The 15,873-nt window shown below is 34.3% G+C and overlaps 1 protein-coding gene and 1 long non-coding RNA gene across 3 annotated transcripts; both read right to left on the bottom strand.

The window, feature by feature from the left end:
- Positions 1-1,825: 1,825 nt before the first annotated feature.
- On the bottom strand, positions 1,826-14,253 carry LOC135841330 (fatty acyl-CoA reductase wat-like). 2 transcript variants are annotated; one of them, XM_065358245.1, is made up of 8 exons: positions 13,261-14,253; positions 4,664-4,912; positions 4,423-4,571; positions 4,171-4,280; positions 3,893-4,079; positions 3,571-3,810; positions 2,552-2,803; positions 1,826-2,323 (listed from the first exon to the last, which is right to left on the bottom strand). In XM_065358245.1, the coding sequence occupies exons 1-8, from the start codon at positions 13,462-13,464 to the stop codon at positions 2,236-2,238; spliced, it is 1,479 nt and encodes a 492-aa protein (XP_065214317.1). In that variant the 5' UTR covers positions 13,465-14,253; the 3' UTR covers positions 1,826-2,235. The 2 variants fall into 2 exon arrangements, with proteins under 2 accessions (XP_065214317.1, XP_065214316.1); XM_065358244.1 differs by lacking the exon at positions 13,261-14,253 and adding an exon at positions 5,029-5,999.
- Positions 9,170-11,889, bottom strand: LOC135841335 (uncharacterized). Its single transcript, XR_010557893.1, has 3 exons — positions 11,841-11,889; positions 10,455-10,706; positions 9,170-9,991 (listed from the first exon to the last, which is right to left on the bottom strand). It is a non-coding gene; the product is annotated as an uncharacterized LOC135841335 (long non-coding RNA).
- Positions 14,254-15,873: the final 1,620 nt, after the last annotated feature.

Raw genomic sequence — 15,873 nt, 5'->3', positions numbered from 1 at the left:
AGGAATTTTGCACATGAAGAGTTGAACAAAATTTGCAACCCCCTCCCCTCATATTTACCCCTCAAAATACAGTTTTTCAACTTATTTTATGCCAATAGTAAAAATTGAGGGGGCCAAGTGCTCTGAGGAGGGCTGATGAATCTAGCAAAGAATCTGACGTCACATTCGTGCTCAGCGGTATCGAATCATAAGAAAACGACACCCTACTCATTAATAATTAGTTATTTTCCCCAAAATCCCAATTTTACCCCCAACCACCCTAAGACACATTTTTACATCATTTTGAGGGGTAAATATGAGGGGAGGGGGTTGCAAATTTTTGTGGAGATACCTACTACGGATATACATGACATACTGAAAAATTTTCAAAATCGGTTAAAATGGGGCTGAGAAAAGTGTTATTGAAATTTCTGAAAAGGAGGGTTCCCAAAAAAGGGGAGGTGGCGTGGATCTGAAATTTTTCACGCGGAAGTTTCTCAATGGTACTCAAACGCTTTTGGGGACCATTTCACCCCTCTTAGGCCCCTATAAGCCTTTATGTATTTTTCAGGAAACCCCCTTTTTTGAATGGTTCTAGCCCCACCCCCCTTGGGGTTGGAAACTTTGCTGACCCCCTCATACGACGCGGAATTTAGAGGAGAACAAAATTTATGGAAGGATTTTTTCGCAAAAATGCATATTTTCGGAGCAATACCCCAAAAACCAAATTTGGAGGGCTTAGGGTTCACAAAAAAGGGGGAAGCGTACACCGGATTCACTTGGACACCCAAAATTCGTGTTCAGCGTATCAAAAAACCCCCCTATGGCCTATACCAAAATTCAGCTTGTTATCCAACTTTTCCCTATGGAATGCTAATTCTCCTGAACTAGTCTGATAAGAACGATTTGATAATATCAAATAAGTAACAAGGTATATTTGAGTATTCTGCAATTTTTGTAGGAGACTAGCATACCATATAAAGTTGTAAAAAATACAGTAAAATACCATATTTTACCGCCATATTTGACTAGTGAATAAATTACCGTAATTTAACAGCCCTAGATCACCTAACACATAGATTTGAAACTTCAAACAGCTGCCATATAAAATTTATATTTTGGATACTACTAGTATTCTTGTAACAGATCACATATTTCCTGTTTATTTTTCTTGTTCATATTAATTTTGTTGTTATATTGTAGAATGTAATTATTGTAGGTACCTAATCATCTTTGTAAAATGAATTAATAAAAATTCATTTTTTTGGCACAATTTTCAAATTGATGTTTGAAAAAATCTGCACATTTTTGGGGGGAGTGAGAGAAGGAATGAGCTCAATAGTATAGTGAAAAGACGTATAATCGGCCGGAGTGTTTTGACCCTGAACACATGCAAATTCAGCAATACGTACTTATTCTCAAAATTGAACTTTTAATGGAAAAGTGCCGAAAATCGATCAAAAAGCTACAGCAAATTTTTCAAGACACTCAAAACTTCCAAAATTTACTATAGGATGATGAATTGAAATTTCAAGTTCAGTCGGTTGCAAATCTGAAAATATTCCAGTTCACAAACTTATCGAATTCTAAATTGAAGAAAATTTAGGAATACGCATAAATTAATTTGTAGGATATCGAGTTAGGCTTCACATCATTCAATTAAGTTAGCTTGTTTATATCAGGCAATTATCCAGAACAATGGAAATAGAACATGTGAAGATATGCAACTATTGTTAACCATTTCCTAACTAAGACTCCAAATGATATATTTCAAACAAAATTACATATTATTTACCTACATAGGTACCTCCCTACTCAAAGAAATGAAAATTAAGTAAATAAGTAATAGCAATGATTATAAAATTTTATATTCGCACCACGTGGCCTAAACATGAACGTCAAAAGTAGGTAAAATAAATCTTGAAAGAGGGAGTCAAACACGGGAAACCATCAAAATACATATCAAACTTAATTGGCTCATTTCAATTAAGCTCGCGATCATTTCATTTAATTATTTCAAAAACCTGACTTGAGCACAACTTCGTCATTAAAAACAATAATAATCAAAATAGTTAAATGTTTTGAATTGAAAATTTACAATAATATCTACCTATTAGCTAAATATTCGTAATTGTGCATTTTATAAAATACATGCACGCTTAAAATTTGGGAATTTAAATTAGCAACAAGAATTAATGAGTAGGTAAGTATTTCTAGGTATTTTAAAGTTGCTGCTTCCGTTGGTAATTACGAGTACTAAGCCAACCACGTGTAAATCAAATGAATACAGTACACTCCCAAGACACAGTATAATGCTTTGAATGCAAATCGTATCTGAGGTACCCTGGAACGTCGATTAAAATAAAATATTAATTATAATTACCTACTTAATGACATCGTATACTGTTAAAATGAAATTAAAGGTGTAGGTACTTGGCAATTTAAGTTTCCAAACACATATAAGTTTTAAAAAAATATTGTAAACCGAAGGTACAGATTTTGAAACAAGGGAGCTATGAGCTATACACATATGTACCTCCAAAAGAACAAGAAGGTATCTGATCAAACTCACCAGGATGCTGCTAATCGAATTTTTTCATGTTTGTCAACATGCGCACGAAGAAACTCTCGAATAGAATCACAAGCCACTGCGGCGTATTCATCAAACACAATTTCATTTAAATCAAACGAAAATAATTTCTTATCGGATTCGTTTAAATTTTTCCAGCAATTTTGTACATTATCGCCATTTACTTTGCAATGAGAATTGATACGTAGTATATTGAAATTCAGACTAACGAGTTCTTGACACATTTTAAATAATCTGTAAAAAGAATAAAAATTCACTCGCATTTGTACATCGGAAATGCAAAAAATGTAAGTAGGTTACTCAGAGGCGTGCCAAACGGGGGATGTCTCCGCCCCCTTTAAGACAGAAAAATTCTGGCAAAAAGTTGAGAATTTTGAGTAAAGTTCAGTGAGTTGGAAAAAGTTGGGAAGAAGTTGTGTAAGCAGAATGAATCAAAGAATTACCAAAAACCATAAGTTTTTACTTCTTGGATTACCTACATATAAATTTTCAATTTCAAAATCTGTCACCCTCTCTTCACTTGGAACAGATCAATTTCCTTTTTCTTTCTCTGATCAAAGTAGCAAAAGTAGAAAAATTGACTTTTCGTATCAACAATACTTAGATAATGTTGTTTCAAATTTTCTGTTTTTTTTTTGAATTATATTTTCAAAAACTAAAGACCAAAAAAAAGAAACACGAAAAAAGTGCAAATTTTTGATTTGGGATTTTAGTGTAGGTACCAACCTTGCAATAGAGCAATTCAAATTTTTGTAAGCACTTATGTAAGCACAGTTTTTGAAAATTTGAAATGATTCAACATTTTTGTTTTGAACTTCCTATTATTCCAAAATTTGTTCGAACCACATCTGGCTAATTAGCTGAAAAATCCTGGAGAGAGAAAGGGGGGATCCAGGGCAAAAAATTGAGAAAATTTCAGTCTCCCCTCCCCCCAAAGATACATCACTTCGTCATGCCTCTGAGGTTACCTACATTACGTACGTATGAGATAAATAGCCAACCGCATTTTTTTGCCAAGTAAAACACCAATGAAATCACCAATCAACGCAGGAATGTAACCGAACATGATTACCCAAAGGATAAAAGCAGTTTTACTGGAATATAAATTGACATTGACATTGAATTCTTTTTGCGCGTATGATATGACATCTTCAAAGGATAGGGGATTCTCATAATTTTGATTAGAATAGTTATACACGAAGGGTGACACCTCTTCCAAGTTATTTCTGCTTTTTTGAAATCTGGAAGTCGCAAAAAGTTGATCAAAAAAGGGTAAGCAGATGCTTTCATGCGTACCTATTTAGATATTTTGCGTCATCTTACTTGTCGCAGGAATGCTGAGTCACAGCGATCAATGCATTAACTATCAAATCTGCAGGCGCGAAATCAATCATTGGCTTGTCCCAATATATTGGTGGAGCAATATCGAGTAGATTAAATGCCATCACACCATTTGGTCCATAGAATCTACCTGCCCATCCGGCAATTGGCTCTTTCCAACAGGGAGTTGCTTTAGAAACGAGTAAAGTATTTAGGTACATATGTAATATGTAACGATTTTCAACTTTGAACAAATAAACATTACTTTTGCCGGCGCTTACCCAAAGCGAATCTAAATATCACTACTGGGACTGAAATTTTATTTCGAATGAAAATGTTTTCAGCAACCGCTTTGGTCATGGAGTAAATGTTCAATTTATCACCTATAAGTCTATTAAGAAACAGTAGGTAGATAAGCATATACTCGTACTTATGTATTTACGAGAGTATGAACAGACAAAGCCAAAGATGGTTACCTACCTAGTTTACCTACCTATTCGAACAACATGGAAAATGATTGCACTTTTACTTACTTATCCATGTGAAATTCATCCAATCGCAATACGTGATTTACTTCTAGAAGGTTAAGACAATCTTCATATTCAAGCTGTGATTTGTATAATTTTTCTTCAATTGAATCTTGTTCAATGAATGCGCTTATGGTAGATAAATGCACAAAGGCCTAAAAAAATATGTCCATTTTATAGATCAAAAAATAATTATGCTCATAAGAATAAAATTACAAACACCCTAGATCTACGTAATAAATTATACCTTTAAATTGACTATTCTTTTTGATAAATTAACGAGTTCTTGTGTTCCTCGAATATTAATCTTGACTGCTGTGTCAAACGATCCTAACATATTCATCGCAGCCGCACAATGAAAAACAAAATTGACCGATTTGCAAAGAGTTTCTTCATCTTTCGCCGATAATCCTAGATTTTCAAGAGAACAATCCCCTTCAACGAATTTTATACGATTCATACAATCGGGTAATTTACTCTTCATGTGAATAAAAATCTAAAAATCGATATGTACATACCTATTATATGTACGAGTATGTAGTACCTATACAACCAAATGTAACAAACATAAACTGAAATTAGTCCATAAAATTTTTAGATAAATGAACTCACTGGATTTTCAAACAGTTCTCGCATCCTCTCTGCGCTAGATTTTGAGGATTTTCTTCTAACGAGGAGGTAAATACATGACACATCGCAAGTCAAAATTAATTTACTCATCATCACTTTTCCAATAAAACCAGTGCCTCCGGTCAAGAAAATTGTCGAATTACGAAAAAAATTAACGATTTTCGAGCTATCGCGTTCACTAGTCATTTTTCTTATAAAAATCGAACCGAAACGTTCTACTATTTTGTAAATCCAAAAATTAATATTGTGTTGACTCTGCGCTAACTTTACCCCGTAAGTTCAGCAAGTACCAATTAGGGATTTCGTTTATGTTCAACGAGATATGTATGCAGCATGTTATTTTATGAGTACATAATAGTTTTAGCCACCAGACATGCGTTTAAAATGATTAGGAGTATTGCACTTATCAACAATTATTTAGATTACATAAATTTTACATGAATACGAATTTAGGCTTGTTAAAATTTTTACATAAACGTGTCATCAACTATAAGTACGTATACTTATGTGCATATTATAACGAGTGAACTGTTAAATCCCATGGACTATTAACTTCGATTGAGATGAAATTTCGCTCGCTGAAAGAGCGCAATAAGCGCATCACCTAGGCTATCTACCAAACCGAATTTCGAGCTGCCAGATTTGAGTTTCCGATGATTTACGATTTTCTCACGATGCGATGGAAATAATATGTACGTAACGAAACGCAATGTTGATTTTTTATTACACCTATTAATACTTTTTACTTTACATAAAAAAAGGCAAATTTCTAAAACCGATCCATACCTCTAACAAAAGTTGATTTTTCTTTAGCGAAAATTGAAAAGCTCAATTTTTCACCCATGAAGTGCCAGGTAAAATAGGCGAAATGCCTCTGTCCTTGGATTTTTGAAATTTTGATTGAACTTTGTGCGGTACCTAATACCTCTAAAAAAAGTGTTGCACCCAAAAAAATTTCCCCCATCCCAACCCCCTTGCCCACAACAACAAAAAAAACGCTTTTTTCGAAGAAAAATTTATTATTCAAGAGTTCTGGATGAGAAAAGGATTCCAATGAGCCTGACCACGTGAATTTTTTCAAAAATTTTAGACCCCCCTGGAAGGAGATTATGTGACCAAAAAAATTTGAAACTTTTTTCCCAAACTTTCAAGGGAGGTGCCCCAGGTTACATGCACCGATTTCAATGATTCTTGCTCCATTGGATAGAGGACATCGAACATAGTCTACCACAAAATTTTCAGCTGCTGAAGTTGAAATATCGATTTTTCAGAGCAATTTTTCGATTTTTACATAGCCATTTTGAAAAACTGAGCAAAAATAGTCTGCGCAGGTCGCATACCAAAACTTCCCATATTATTTTGGCATTTTAATACACACGGTGAGACTAGCCCATGGTGAAATTTTCAGCTGCTGAAGTTGATATTTCATCATTCCAGGGCAATTTTTCGATTTTTTCAAAATTGCAATATGAAAATCGAAAAATTACCCTGGAAGGCTGAAATATCAACTTCAGCAGCTGAAAATTTGGGGTTAGGCTATGTTCGATGTCCTCTATCCAATGATGCAAGAATCGTTGAAATCGGTGAATGTCACCTGGGGCACCTCCCTTGTTAGTTTTGGCGGACACAATTCTTTTTTTCTAAACCAATCCGATGTTACTTTACTATACACTCTTCCAATTAAATATACTTAGTCTATGCCTTTGGGTAGGAAATAAAACATAACTACTTAACCAAATCTTTGTTATTTAAAAAAGAGCTCTAAGAATAATCTATAAAATTCAGACCACAAAATCTAATAAAAATATTTCTATAGATAACAACATCCTCACTCAACCTTCTTTATACATTCTTCAACCATCGCAAGTACATATTAAAAAAGGGAATAACGCATCCCCCCCCCCAACACATACACCAAACACAATACTAGAAACAACCAACTATTGTACAGTACCTACAGTGAATTCAAAATGTATAAGCTTCATCAAGATAACATTGATTGTATATGAAGAGCTCAATTCCAAAATGTGCTTTGTCCCAGATTTTTGTTTTTGGCAAATCAAAAACAAAATTCGTGAACACACAAAGATGTTTTAATGTCAAGTTTCAATATCAGACAGTGTAGTGTAAAGTATTTCGAATATTTTCCCTGCAATTTTTTTTTTTCAAAATGACACCTATTTGTTCAATCTGTGTACGAAGTCGCCAAAAATGGGACTAAGCACGTTTTGGCACTGCATACAGATTATTTTCCAAAATTATCACGATGAAATGTGGTATTTAGCACGTTTTGGACTGGTACAATGTTTTGTTAGGTAACAGACTACTGCACCCAGTTGGACTTGGCACATTTTGGAGTGGTAGGTTGGTTCAATAGCGTTGAATAAAACGAATTTTACATAAAATTCTGCATTCAATGTACTGGATAGCGCGTTTAAAAACGAATTTTCGGCTATCTGACGTCCTACCTAACTGCGTAACAGTCCCATCTAACGGAATTCACTGAAAACGCATTTTTGAAAAAATTGGACAAAGCACATTTTGGAATTGAGCTCTTCATATGCTAGCCAAAATATTAATTAATAGAATTCCCTCTGAAATAAAAAAGATGACTTGTTTTCAAACTTTCTCTAAAATCGGTACTCAAAAATTACCTACAAATGACCATCGATAGGGAAAGCTTGCTGATTTTGATTGATTTGTTAAATTTGATTTGTACTTTCTATTCATTTTTTTCTCTGTATCTACTTGTAGGTATCTTAATTACAATTTTCTATTTACCTGCATTGTACAATGTACATATGTACATGTTAGGTACCAAGTCCGAAATTGTACAATTCGGGATTGGTACAGCCAATTTTGTACCATCTCCGAAGTGTCCGGACCAAACGTGAATATTACTTTTTCATCGGGCTTTGTTCGTACCATGCCTGGAGGGTCCGGACAAAGTGTTCGACTTGGTACAATTTGTGTTGTGCAAAGTCCGATTTAAAGTTTTATAATGAAGGAATTTGAATTTTATGCTTTTTTTATACTGTCGTATTGTTATAGTTGAAAAATAATCAATATCCCTCCCTCCCTCCCTCCCTCAACCCTAAAAAGGACCCCCCCACACAAATTTAAAATTGCGTATATTATATTGTATTAATTTAAAAAATTGAATAGCATCAATACGAATAAAATGAGTTAAAGTTGTGGGCCTTGAGCCTTGGGCATTCTTCTAATTTCAGCTGATATTTTTCCTAGAAAAGTTTCAATTTCCGAAATGAAAAACAATCAGCCCTAGCGAAGCTCTCGAAACTTGAGAGATGCAAAATTTTGAAACGAAAAACGATTAGCTAAGGTGAAGCGAGGGCAAAACCTATCTAAAATTTATAATTCTAGGATTAAATATCATTTTTTTAGTCTTGTTCCCTGAAGAAAAAATATCAATTTCAGAATAATGAAGAAACTGGCCCTAGAGCGAAGTGAGGACAGAAGCTCTCAAAAATTCATAATTCAAGAACTAAATAATAGGCCTAGGTATCTTTGTAGACGTAAAAATATAATTTTTCTGGTTTCAAAATTTTAAAAATTGTTAATTTTAAGATTAAAAAATCATTTTTTTAGTCTTGTTCTCTGAAGATAAAATGCCAATTTCAGAATATTGAAGAAACTTTGGCCTTAATGCGAAGTCAGGGCAGAAGCTCTCAAAAATTCCTAATTCAAGAACTAAATAATTGGCCTATAGGTATCTATATTTTTAGATGCAAAAAGATAATTTTTCTGGTTTTTTCGAATAAAAGATTTGGTAAATGCGAGTGCAAAAGCTTTTGAAAATTTATAAATCAAAAAATAAAACGCCTTCGTTTTGGACTTGATTAAAATGTCAAGGTTTGAATGTTTAAATAATAATAAAGGCATGAAATTGGAATTCCTTCATTATAAGACTTTACATCGGACTTTGCACAACATGAATTGTACCAAGTCGAACACATTTGTCCGGACCCTCCGGGCATGGTACGAACAAAGCCCGATGAAAAAGTAATATTCACGCTTGGTCCGGACACTTCGGAGATGGTACAAAATTGGCTGTACCATCCCCGAATTGTACAATTTCGGAATTGGTACCTAACATGCATGCATATATAGGTACCTAGACCTACTACCTACTCGTGTAATTTCGGATAAATCACTTGTAAAATGCACCATGTTTAAAACGGCAAATTCGAAATCAGTGACCCAAAATTAGTCCAAAATCGTTGCTGCTTGCGTGCATTGTGGGAACTCGCGCCACCCCTCCTGAAACTGCACACTAGTGTGTATGAAATGAAAGGTGGGCGTGAGTTTGCGAATTGAAATTCCAGATTGCTGTCCAACGGGGGTTTTTGGGACGACGAATTCATTCCCGCAAACCACAGCTCATTCTTCGTTCGCTTGGAAACTACCTAGCTTTGAATTCACTGACAAGGCTGAGATTCAATGTTGAGGGCAAAAAAGTGCATTTATAAGCATCAGATTCGAGTAAATGAGTAGGAAATGGGTTGCTCGGGGGATTATTTGGTTTGCGAAATTCATTACAACAAACGGCAGCGTGTGGGGGGGGGATTGTCTCAAAATTGAGCTTTTTGAAAAATTCTTCAATATAGGTAGCGCTATTTATCCCTTGTAACTTCCTCAATCAAGATAGTCTATGGGTAAATGTTTCAAATTAAAAATTTACAATAATATCCACTCGTTAGTTCAATGTTCATAATTGTGCATTTTATAAAATACCTACATGCTTAAAATTTGGGAACTTAAATTAGCAACAAGAATTAATGAGTAAATACGTATTTCTAGGTATTTTAAATTTGCTGCTTCCGTTTGTAATTATTACTAAACCAACCACGTGTAAATGAAACGAATACAATACACTCCCAAGACACAGTACAATGCTTTGAATGCAAATCGTATTTTAGGTACCCTGAAACGTCGATTAAAACAAGATATTAATTACTTAATGACATCGCTCTGCTAAAAAGAAATCAAAGGTGTTCTTAAGAACTTAAGTTTCCAAAAACAAATTTGAAAAATATTGTAAATTGAAGGTATTTTAAATAGGGTAAACGACTCAAACCTCGATTTTGAATTTTTTTGTGATTCTGGTTATCTTATTTTCACCGTTCTGAATGAGATGAACTATCCCAAATACCTCGAACTCATTTTAAAACCAGTTTAAAGCGATTTTGAAGAACTGGGCAAAATTCCCTGCTTCTACCCACCGTGGAATAAAAAAATGACGTCAACAAAAAATACATGTGTTGAAGAAATGAGGTTACTGACTTTCCACTGAAATTTTTCTCAAAAAAATATCCTTATTCCACACGACGTTATATTGAAAATCCGTCGAATAGGTACCCGAACAAGAAGGTATTTAACAAACTCACCAAAATACTGCTAATCGAATTTTTTCATGTGTTTCAATATGCGCACTAAGATACTTTCGAATGGAATCAAAAGCCACTGCGGCGTACTCATCCCACACAATGTCATTTACATCAAACGAAAATAATTTCTTATCGGATTCATTTAAATTTTTCCAGCAATCTTGTACATTATCACCATTTACTTTGAAATATGAATTCACGCGCTGTAATTTGACATTTAGGCGAAAGAGATCTCGACACATCTTTAAAAATCTGTAAAAAGAATAGAAAGTCACTCGTACATCGGGTGTGCAAAAAATGTAAGTAGGTTACCCAGAGTCGTGCTGAACAGGCGGGGGAGGGATGTCTCACATCCCCTCTCCCCGATGGAAAAATATTGGCAAAAAATTCGCAATTTTTGAGGAAAATTCGGCGAGTTGGAAAAAGTTGAGAAATTTAGTGAGAAAGTTGGGAAGTGTAAGCAGGGAAAATCAAAGAATTATGTACCAAAAACCCATGAGTTTTCACTTTTAGTGTAGAATATTACATATAAAATTTCAAAAGGTTTCGCTCGAACGAAGCTCGGACCAAATCATTTCCCTTTCTATTTCTTAACCAAAGTTGGAAGTGAAAAAATTAACTTCTCGCATCAAAAATAATTATGTTTCACTTTAAAAATTCTTCAAAAAAGGTCTTTGCAATGTGTTCTAGTCAAAAATATCAAAAAATTCCTTATTTTTCGCCGAAAATTCGGAAACAATTTCTAATTTTTCCCAAAATTGGTTCTTTTTAAAAAATATAAAAATTATGTCCTGAATAACTGACAAAAATGAAGAATTGTGAATTTTCGAAAGCTTTAGCCCTCTCGCCTCGCTCAAGTCTCACTTATATTTGACGTTGAAACTTTTTATATTATGAAAATGATTTTTTTGTGCCTCACGAATTGTAAATTTTCTAAAGCTTTCGCTCTCGTTTCGCTGTGGCAAAATCAAAAGTTCTCCAAAAATTTTGCGCCCTCGCTTCCCTTGGACACAGAAATTTTCTGTTCTCGTTTTAAATTTCATTTTCAAAAGCCAAAAAAATTTTTGATTTGGGATTTCAGTACCAACCTAACTTTACATAATAGAACAATTCAAATTTTTGTAAGTATGAAAGTATCGTTTTTGAAAATTTAAAATGATTCAACATTTTTGTTTTCAACTTCCTCTTTAAAAATTTGTTCGGACCCCATCTGGCTATAATTAAGTGAAAATATCCTGTAGGGAGCGGAGATCTAGATTAAAAATGTTGGGAAAATCGGATGAAAAAAGTTGGAAAATTTCAATCTCTCATTCTCCCATCACGAAACGTCACTTCGTCACGCCTCTGAGGTTACCTACATTACGTACATAGAGAGAAATGACCAACCGCATTTTTTTGCCAAATAAAACACCAATGAAATCGGCAATTAACGCAGGAAAGAATCCGAACATGATTATCCAAAGGATAAAAGCAGTTTTACTGGAATAGACGCTGATAGTGACATTGAATTCTTTTTTCGTGTATGATAAGACGTCATCCAAGGATAAGGTATTGTTATAATTTTGATTAGAATAGTTATACACAAAGGGTGACATCTCTGCCAAGTTTTTTCTGTTTTTTTGAAATCTGAAAACCGCAAAATTTTGATCAAAAAGGATGAGCAGATGTTTTTATTTCACGAAAATCTGCGCGATTGCCTTACTTGTCGCAGGAATGCTGAGTCACAGCGATCAATGCATTAACTATCATATCTACAGGTGTGAAATCAATTATTGGCTTGTCCCAATATATTGGTGGAGCAACACCAAGTAGACTTAATGCTATCACACCATTCGGTCCATAGAATCTATCTGTCCATCCGGAAATTGGCTCCTTCCAACACGGAAGTGCTTTAAAAACAAATAAAGTATTTATTGTATGTATGTATAACGATTTCCAACTTGAGCAAAATGAAAATTACTTTCACTAGCGCTCACCTAGAGCAAATCTAAATATCACTACTGGAACTGGGATTTTATTCCGAATGAAAATGTTTTCAGCAACCGCCTTGGTCATCGCGTAAATAGTTAATTTATCACCTATAAGTCTTATCAAGAAAGGGTAAGTACCTAAGCATATCTATGAGAGCATGAACAGACACAGCCAAAAATGGTTATTCGAACAACACGGAAAATTATTGCACTTTTACCTACTTACTTATTCACGTGATATTCATCCAATTGCAATACGTGATTTACTTTTAAAAGGTTTACACAATCATCATATTCGAGTTCTGATTTGTATAATTTTTCGTCAATTAAATCACGTTCAATGAATGCACTTATGGTAGATAAATGCACAAAGGCCTAAAAATATATATGTCCATTTCACAGATCGAAAAATATTGTGCCCATAAGAAAAAAATTACTGGCATCTACATCTGCATAGATACAAACGTAATAAATTATACCTTTAAATTGACTATCCTTTTTGATAAATTAACGAGTTCCTGCGTTCCTCGAATATTAATCTTTACTGCTGTCTCAAACGATCCCAGCATATTCATCGCAGCCGCACAATGAAAAACAAAATTGACCGATTTGCAAAGAGTTTCTTCATCTTTCGCCGATAATCCTAGATTTTCAAGAGAACAATCCCCTTCAACGAATTTTATACGATTTATACAATCGGGTAATTTACTCTTCATGTAAATAAAAATCTAAAAATCGATATGTACATTTCAGTATACATATGTACAACTGAACTCAGTGAAAGGAACATAAACTGAAATTAGTCTAAGTATAAAATTTAAGATTAATGAACTCACCGGATTTTCGAATAGTTCTCGCATCCTTTCTGCGCTAGATTTTGAAGATTTTTTTCTTACGAGGAGGTAAATACATGACACATCGCAAGTCAAAATTAATTTACTTATCATCACTTTTCCAATAAAACCAGTGCCTCCAGTCACGAAAATGGTCGAATCGCGAAAAAAATTAACGATTTTCGAGCTATCGCGTTCACTAGCCATTTTTCGGACTTAGGTACAAATCAAACCGAAACGTTCTTTAAAAAATTAATATTGTGTTTACTATTCACTAACTCCACTGTGTAAGTTCAGCAAGTAGGGATTTCGTTTGTGGTCAACGATATAACTATACAGCATGTTTTATGAGGGCGTAATATTAGGTACTCGTATGTGCTAGGTAAGTAAGTACACAGGACTACGTGCTAGCCTACATGAATTTGGCTAATAGACAATTAGTTATGCTTTTCAAATGATTAGGAGCATTGTACTTTTCAACAATTTTTTTGGATTACATAAATTTTACATAAATACGAATTTAGACTTGTTAAAATTTTTAAATAAACGTGTCATCAACTATAAGTAAGTAGGCACATTACATGTTTGTACATATAACGAGGGAACCGTTACACCCCGCGTGAACATTAACTTCGATTGAGTTGAAATTTCGTTCGCTGAAAAAGCGCATCACCTAGGCTACCTACACCTCAAAACCAAATTTTCAGCTGCCATGTTGGTGTTTCGTTACACCTACCTATTAAGTATACAAACTTTACAAAAGGATTAAATTTTGAGATGAGAACCTGGAAATTGGTTTCTGTACTAAAAGCTGACGTTCCAAAACCCAAATCGATTACGATAATTTACAAACCAACCTATATCTCTTACAAAAGTTAACTATTCTCCAGCAAAAATTCAACGCTCAAGTTTCTACCCATGAAGTCAAAGTGGACCGATAAAACCCCAAAAGTATTCCCAGTAAAACAGGTGAAATGTCCCTGTTCTTGGATTGATTGTTCGGTACCTACCTACCTACCTACCTACCAACCTACCAACCTACCAACCTACCAACCTCTAAACAAATGTTGCACCCAAAAAAATTTCACCCACTCCACTTCCTTGTCCACAGCGACAAGAAATCGCGTTTTTCGGGGGAAAAATGATAATATTTCAACGACTTCTGAATAAAAAATTTTGATTTCACCCATGAAAATACATATGTATAAAGAACAGACACGAGTCTGGCCACATGAATTTTTTCAATATTTTTTGGCCCCCAACGAGAAGATATTGACAAAATAGAATTTGAAACTATGGGACATTTTCAACTCAAAGTAAACTACCTCCACGAATTTGATCAAAATCCAAGATTTTTTTTCTCAATCCACCCCAGTAAGTATACTTGTTAGTTGTTACAAACGTCTATTACACTGAGCAACAATTTTAACCTTTTGTAGATAGATTTCAAGTCGTTTTGGAGCCTCCAGCGACCTTTTGGAAACTACGGTAGCCTCCAATAGATTTTTTCAACTTTAAACTCCTACAAAATTTCATCAAATGAAGTTGGAAAGCTAAAAATAAGTCGGCACAATATGAGTACGTGCTAAAGTTAATTCGGACAGATTTTGTGGCATTTTTTTTTTTGTAAAACGGAAGTTTCTAAAAATCCGCTGGAGGCTCGCCTGCAATTCACTTCGGAACAATGTCAAAATCGAAAATATAAGGTGTACTCGTAAACTGAATTTTATCTTTATACCTCAAACAATTATTGCGGAAGGATAATTTTTCAAATTTTCAAAGTATGAAATCGATGGACAAAAATATGTTTCAGGCTGAAATACACCGATTTTGAAAAAAATAACCGGTACCTACCTTGTCAGCCATGAAGATCCAAAAAGTAGCTGAAAGTTCCAAAACGACTTGAAATCCACCTGTAGTGGACTTCATAGCGTACTGAAATTAGTTTGCAGAGTGAATTTCGGCTTTATAGGACCAACTAGGTACGTATAGGTATGATGAAATTTTGTGGAAATTTGAAGTTTCAAAAATCTGTTGGAGGCTCCAGAACTGCTCAAAGTGATTTGAAACCATTTCCAATCGATTTGACAGGTTGAAAATAGGGTATAAGCTTTCTACTTCAAGGAAAGCAAAATCTGTGATTTATGGCTGATCTGTGAATTAAAATGGTCACCATTTTGTTAGTAAGGCCAACTTTTTTTTTTTTGGCAAGTTTGCTTAAAAATGTTTCTCAATTCTCAGGATATCCTTTCAAGAAGACGGTTGTCTCAGAGGATGAGGGATGTGTGTGTGCGTGCAATTATTCCAATTGTGATATGCCGGACTATGAAGACCAGTTACACCTCCCGCACAAAGCTGGCATTTAGCCTGAAAATTTTGAGAAATGAGTTTTCCTCCAGCAGTGAGTAATGACAGAGTTGGTAAGTACCTACTACATACATACCAACTCGTAAACCACTTTTTAGTTAATGAACAAAATCACCTGTAAGTTTTGCCAAGTTCAATGTGTACATTATATACCTGCAGATAATTTTTTCCCATTAAAATTAATAATCATTTTACGAGTATGAATTTAATGTGAATTACAGTGATGCTAAGTCTGTCTTTTTCCATAAA

Source organism: Planococcus citri, chromosome 3 (assembly GCF_950023065.1).
Source record: "Planococcus citri chromosome 3, ihPlaCitr1.1, whole genome shotgun sequence".
Taxonomy (NCBI): domain Eukaryota; kingdom Metazoa; phylum Arthropoda; class Insecta; order Hemiptera; family Pseudococcidae; genus Planococcus; species Planococcus citri.
Note: the sequence above shows the minus strand (reverse complement) of the source record. Positions and strands in the feature narration are given on the sequence as shown.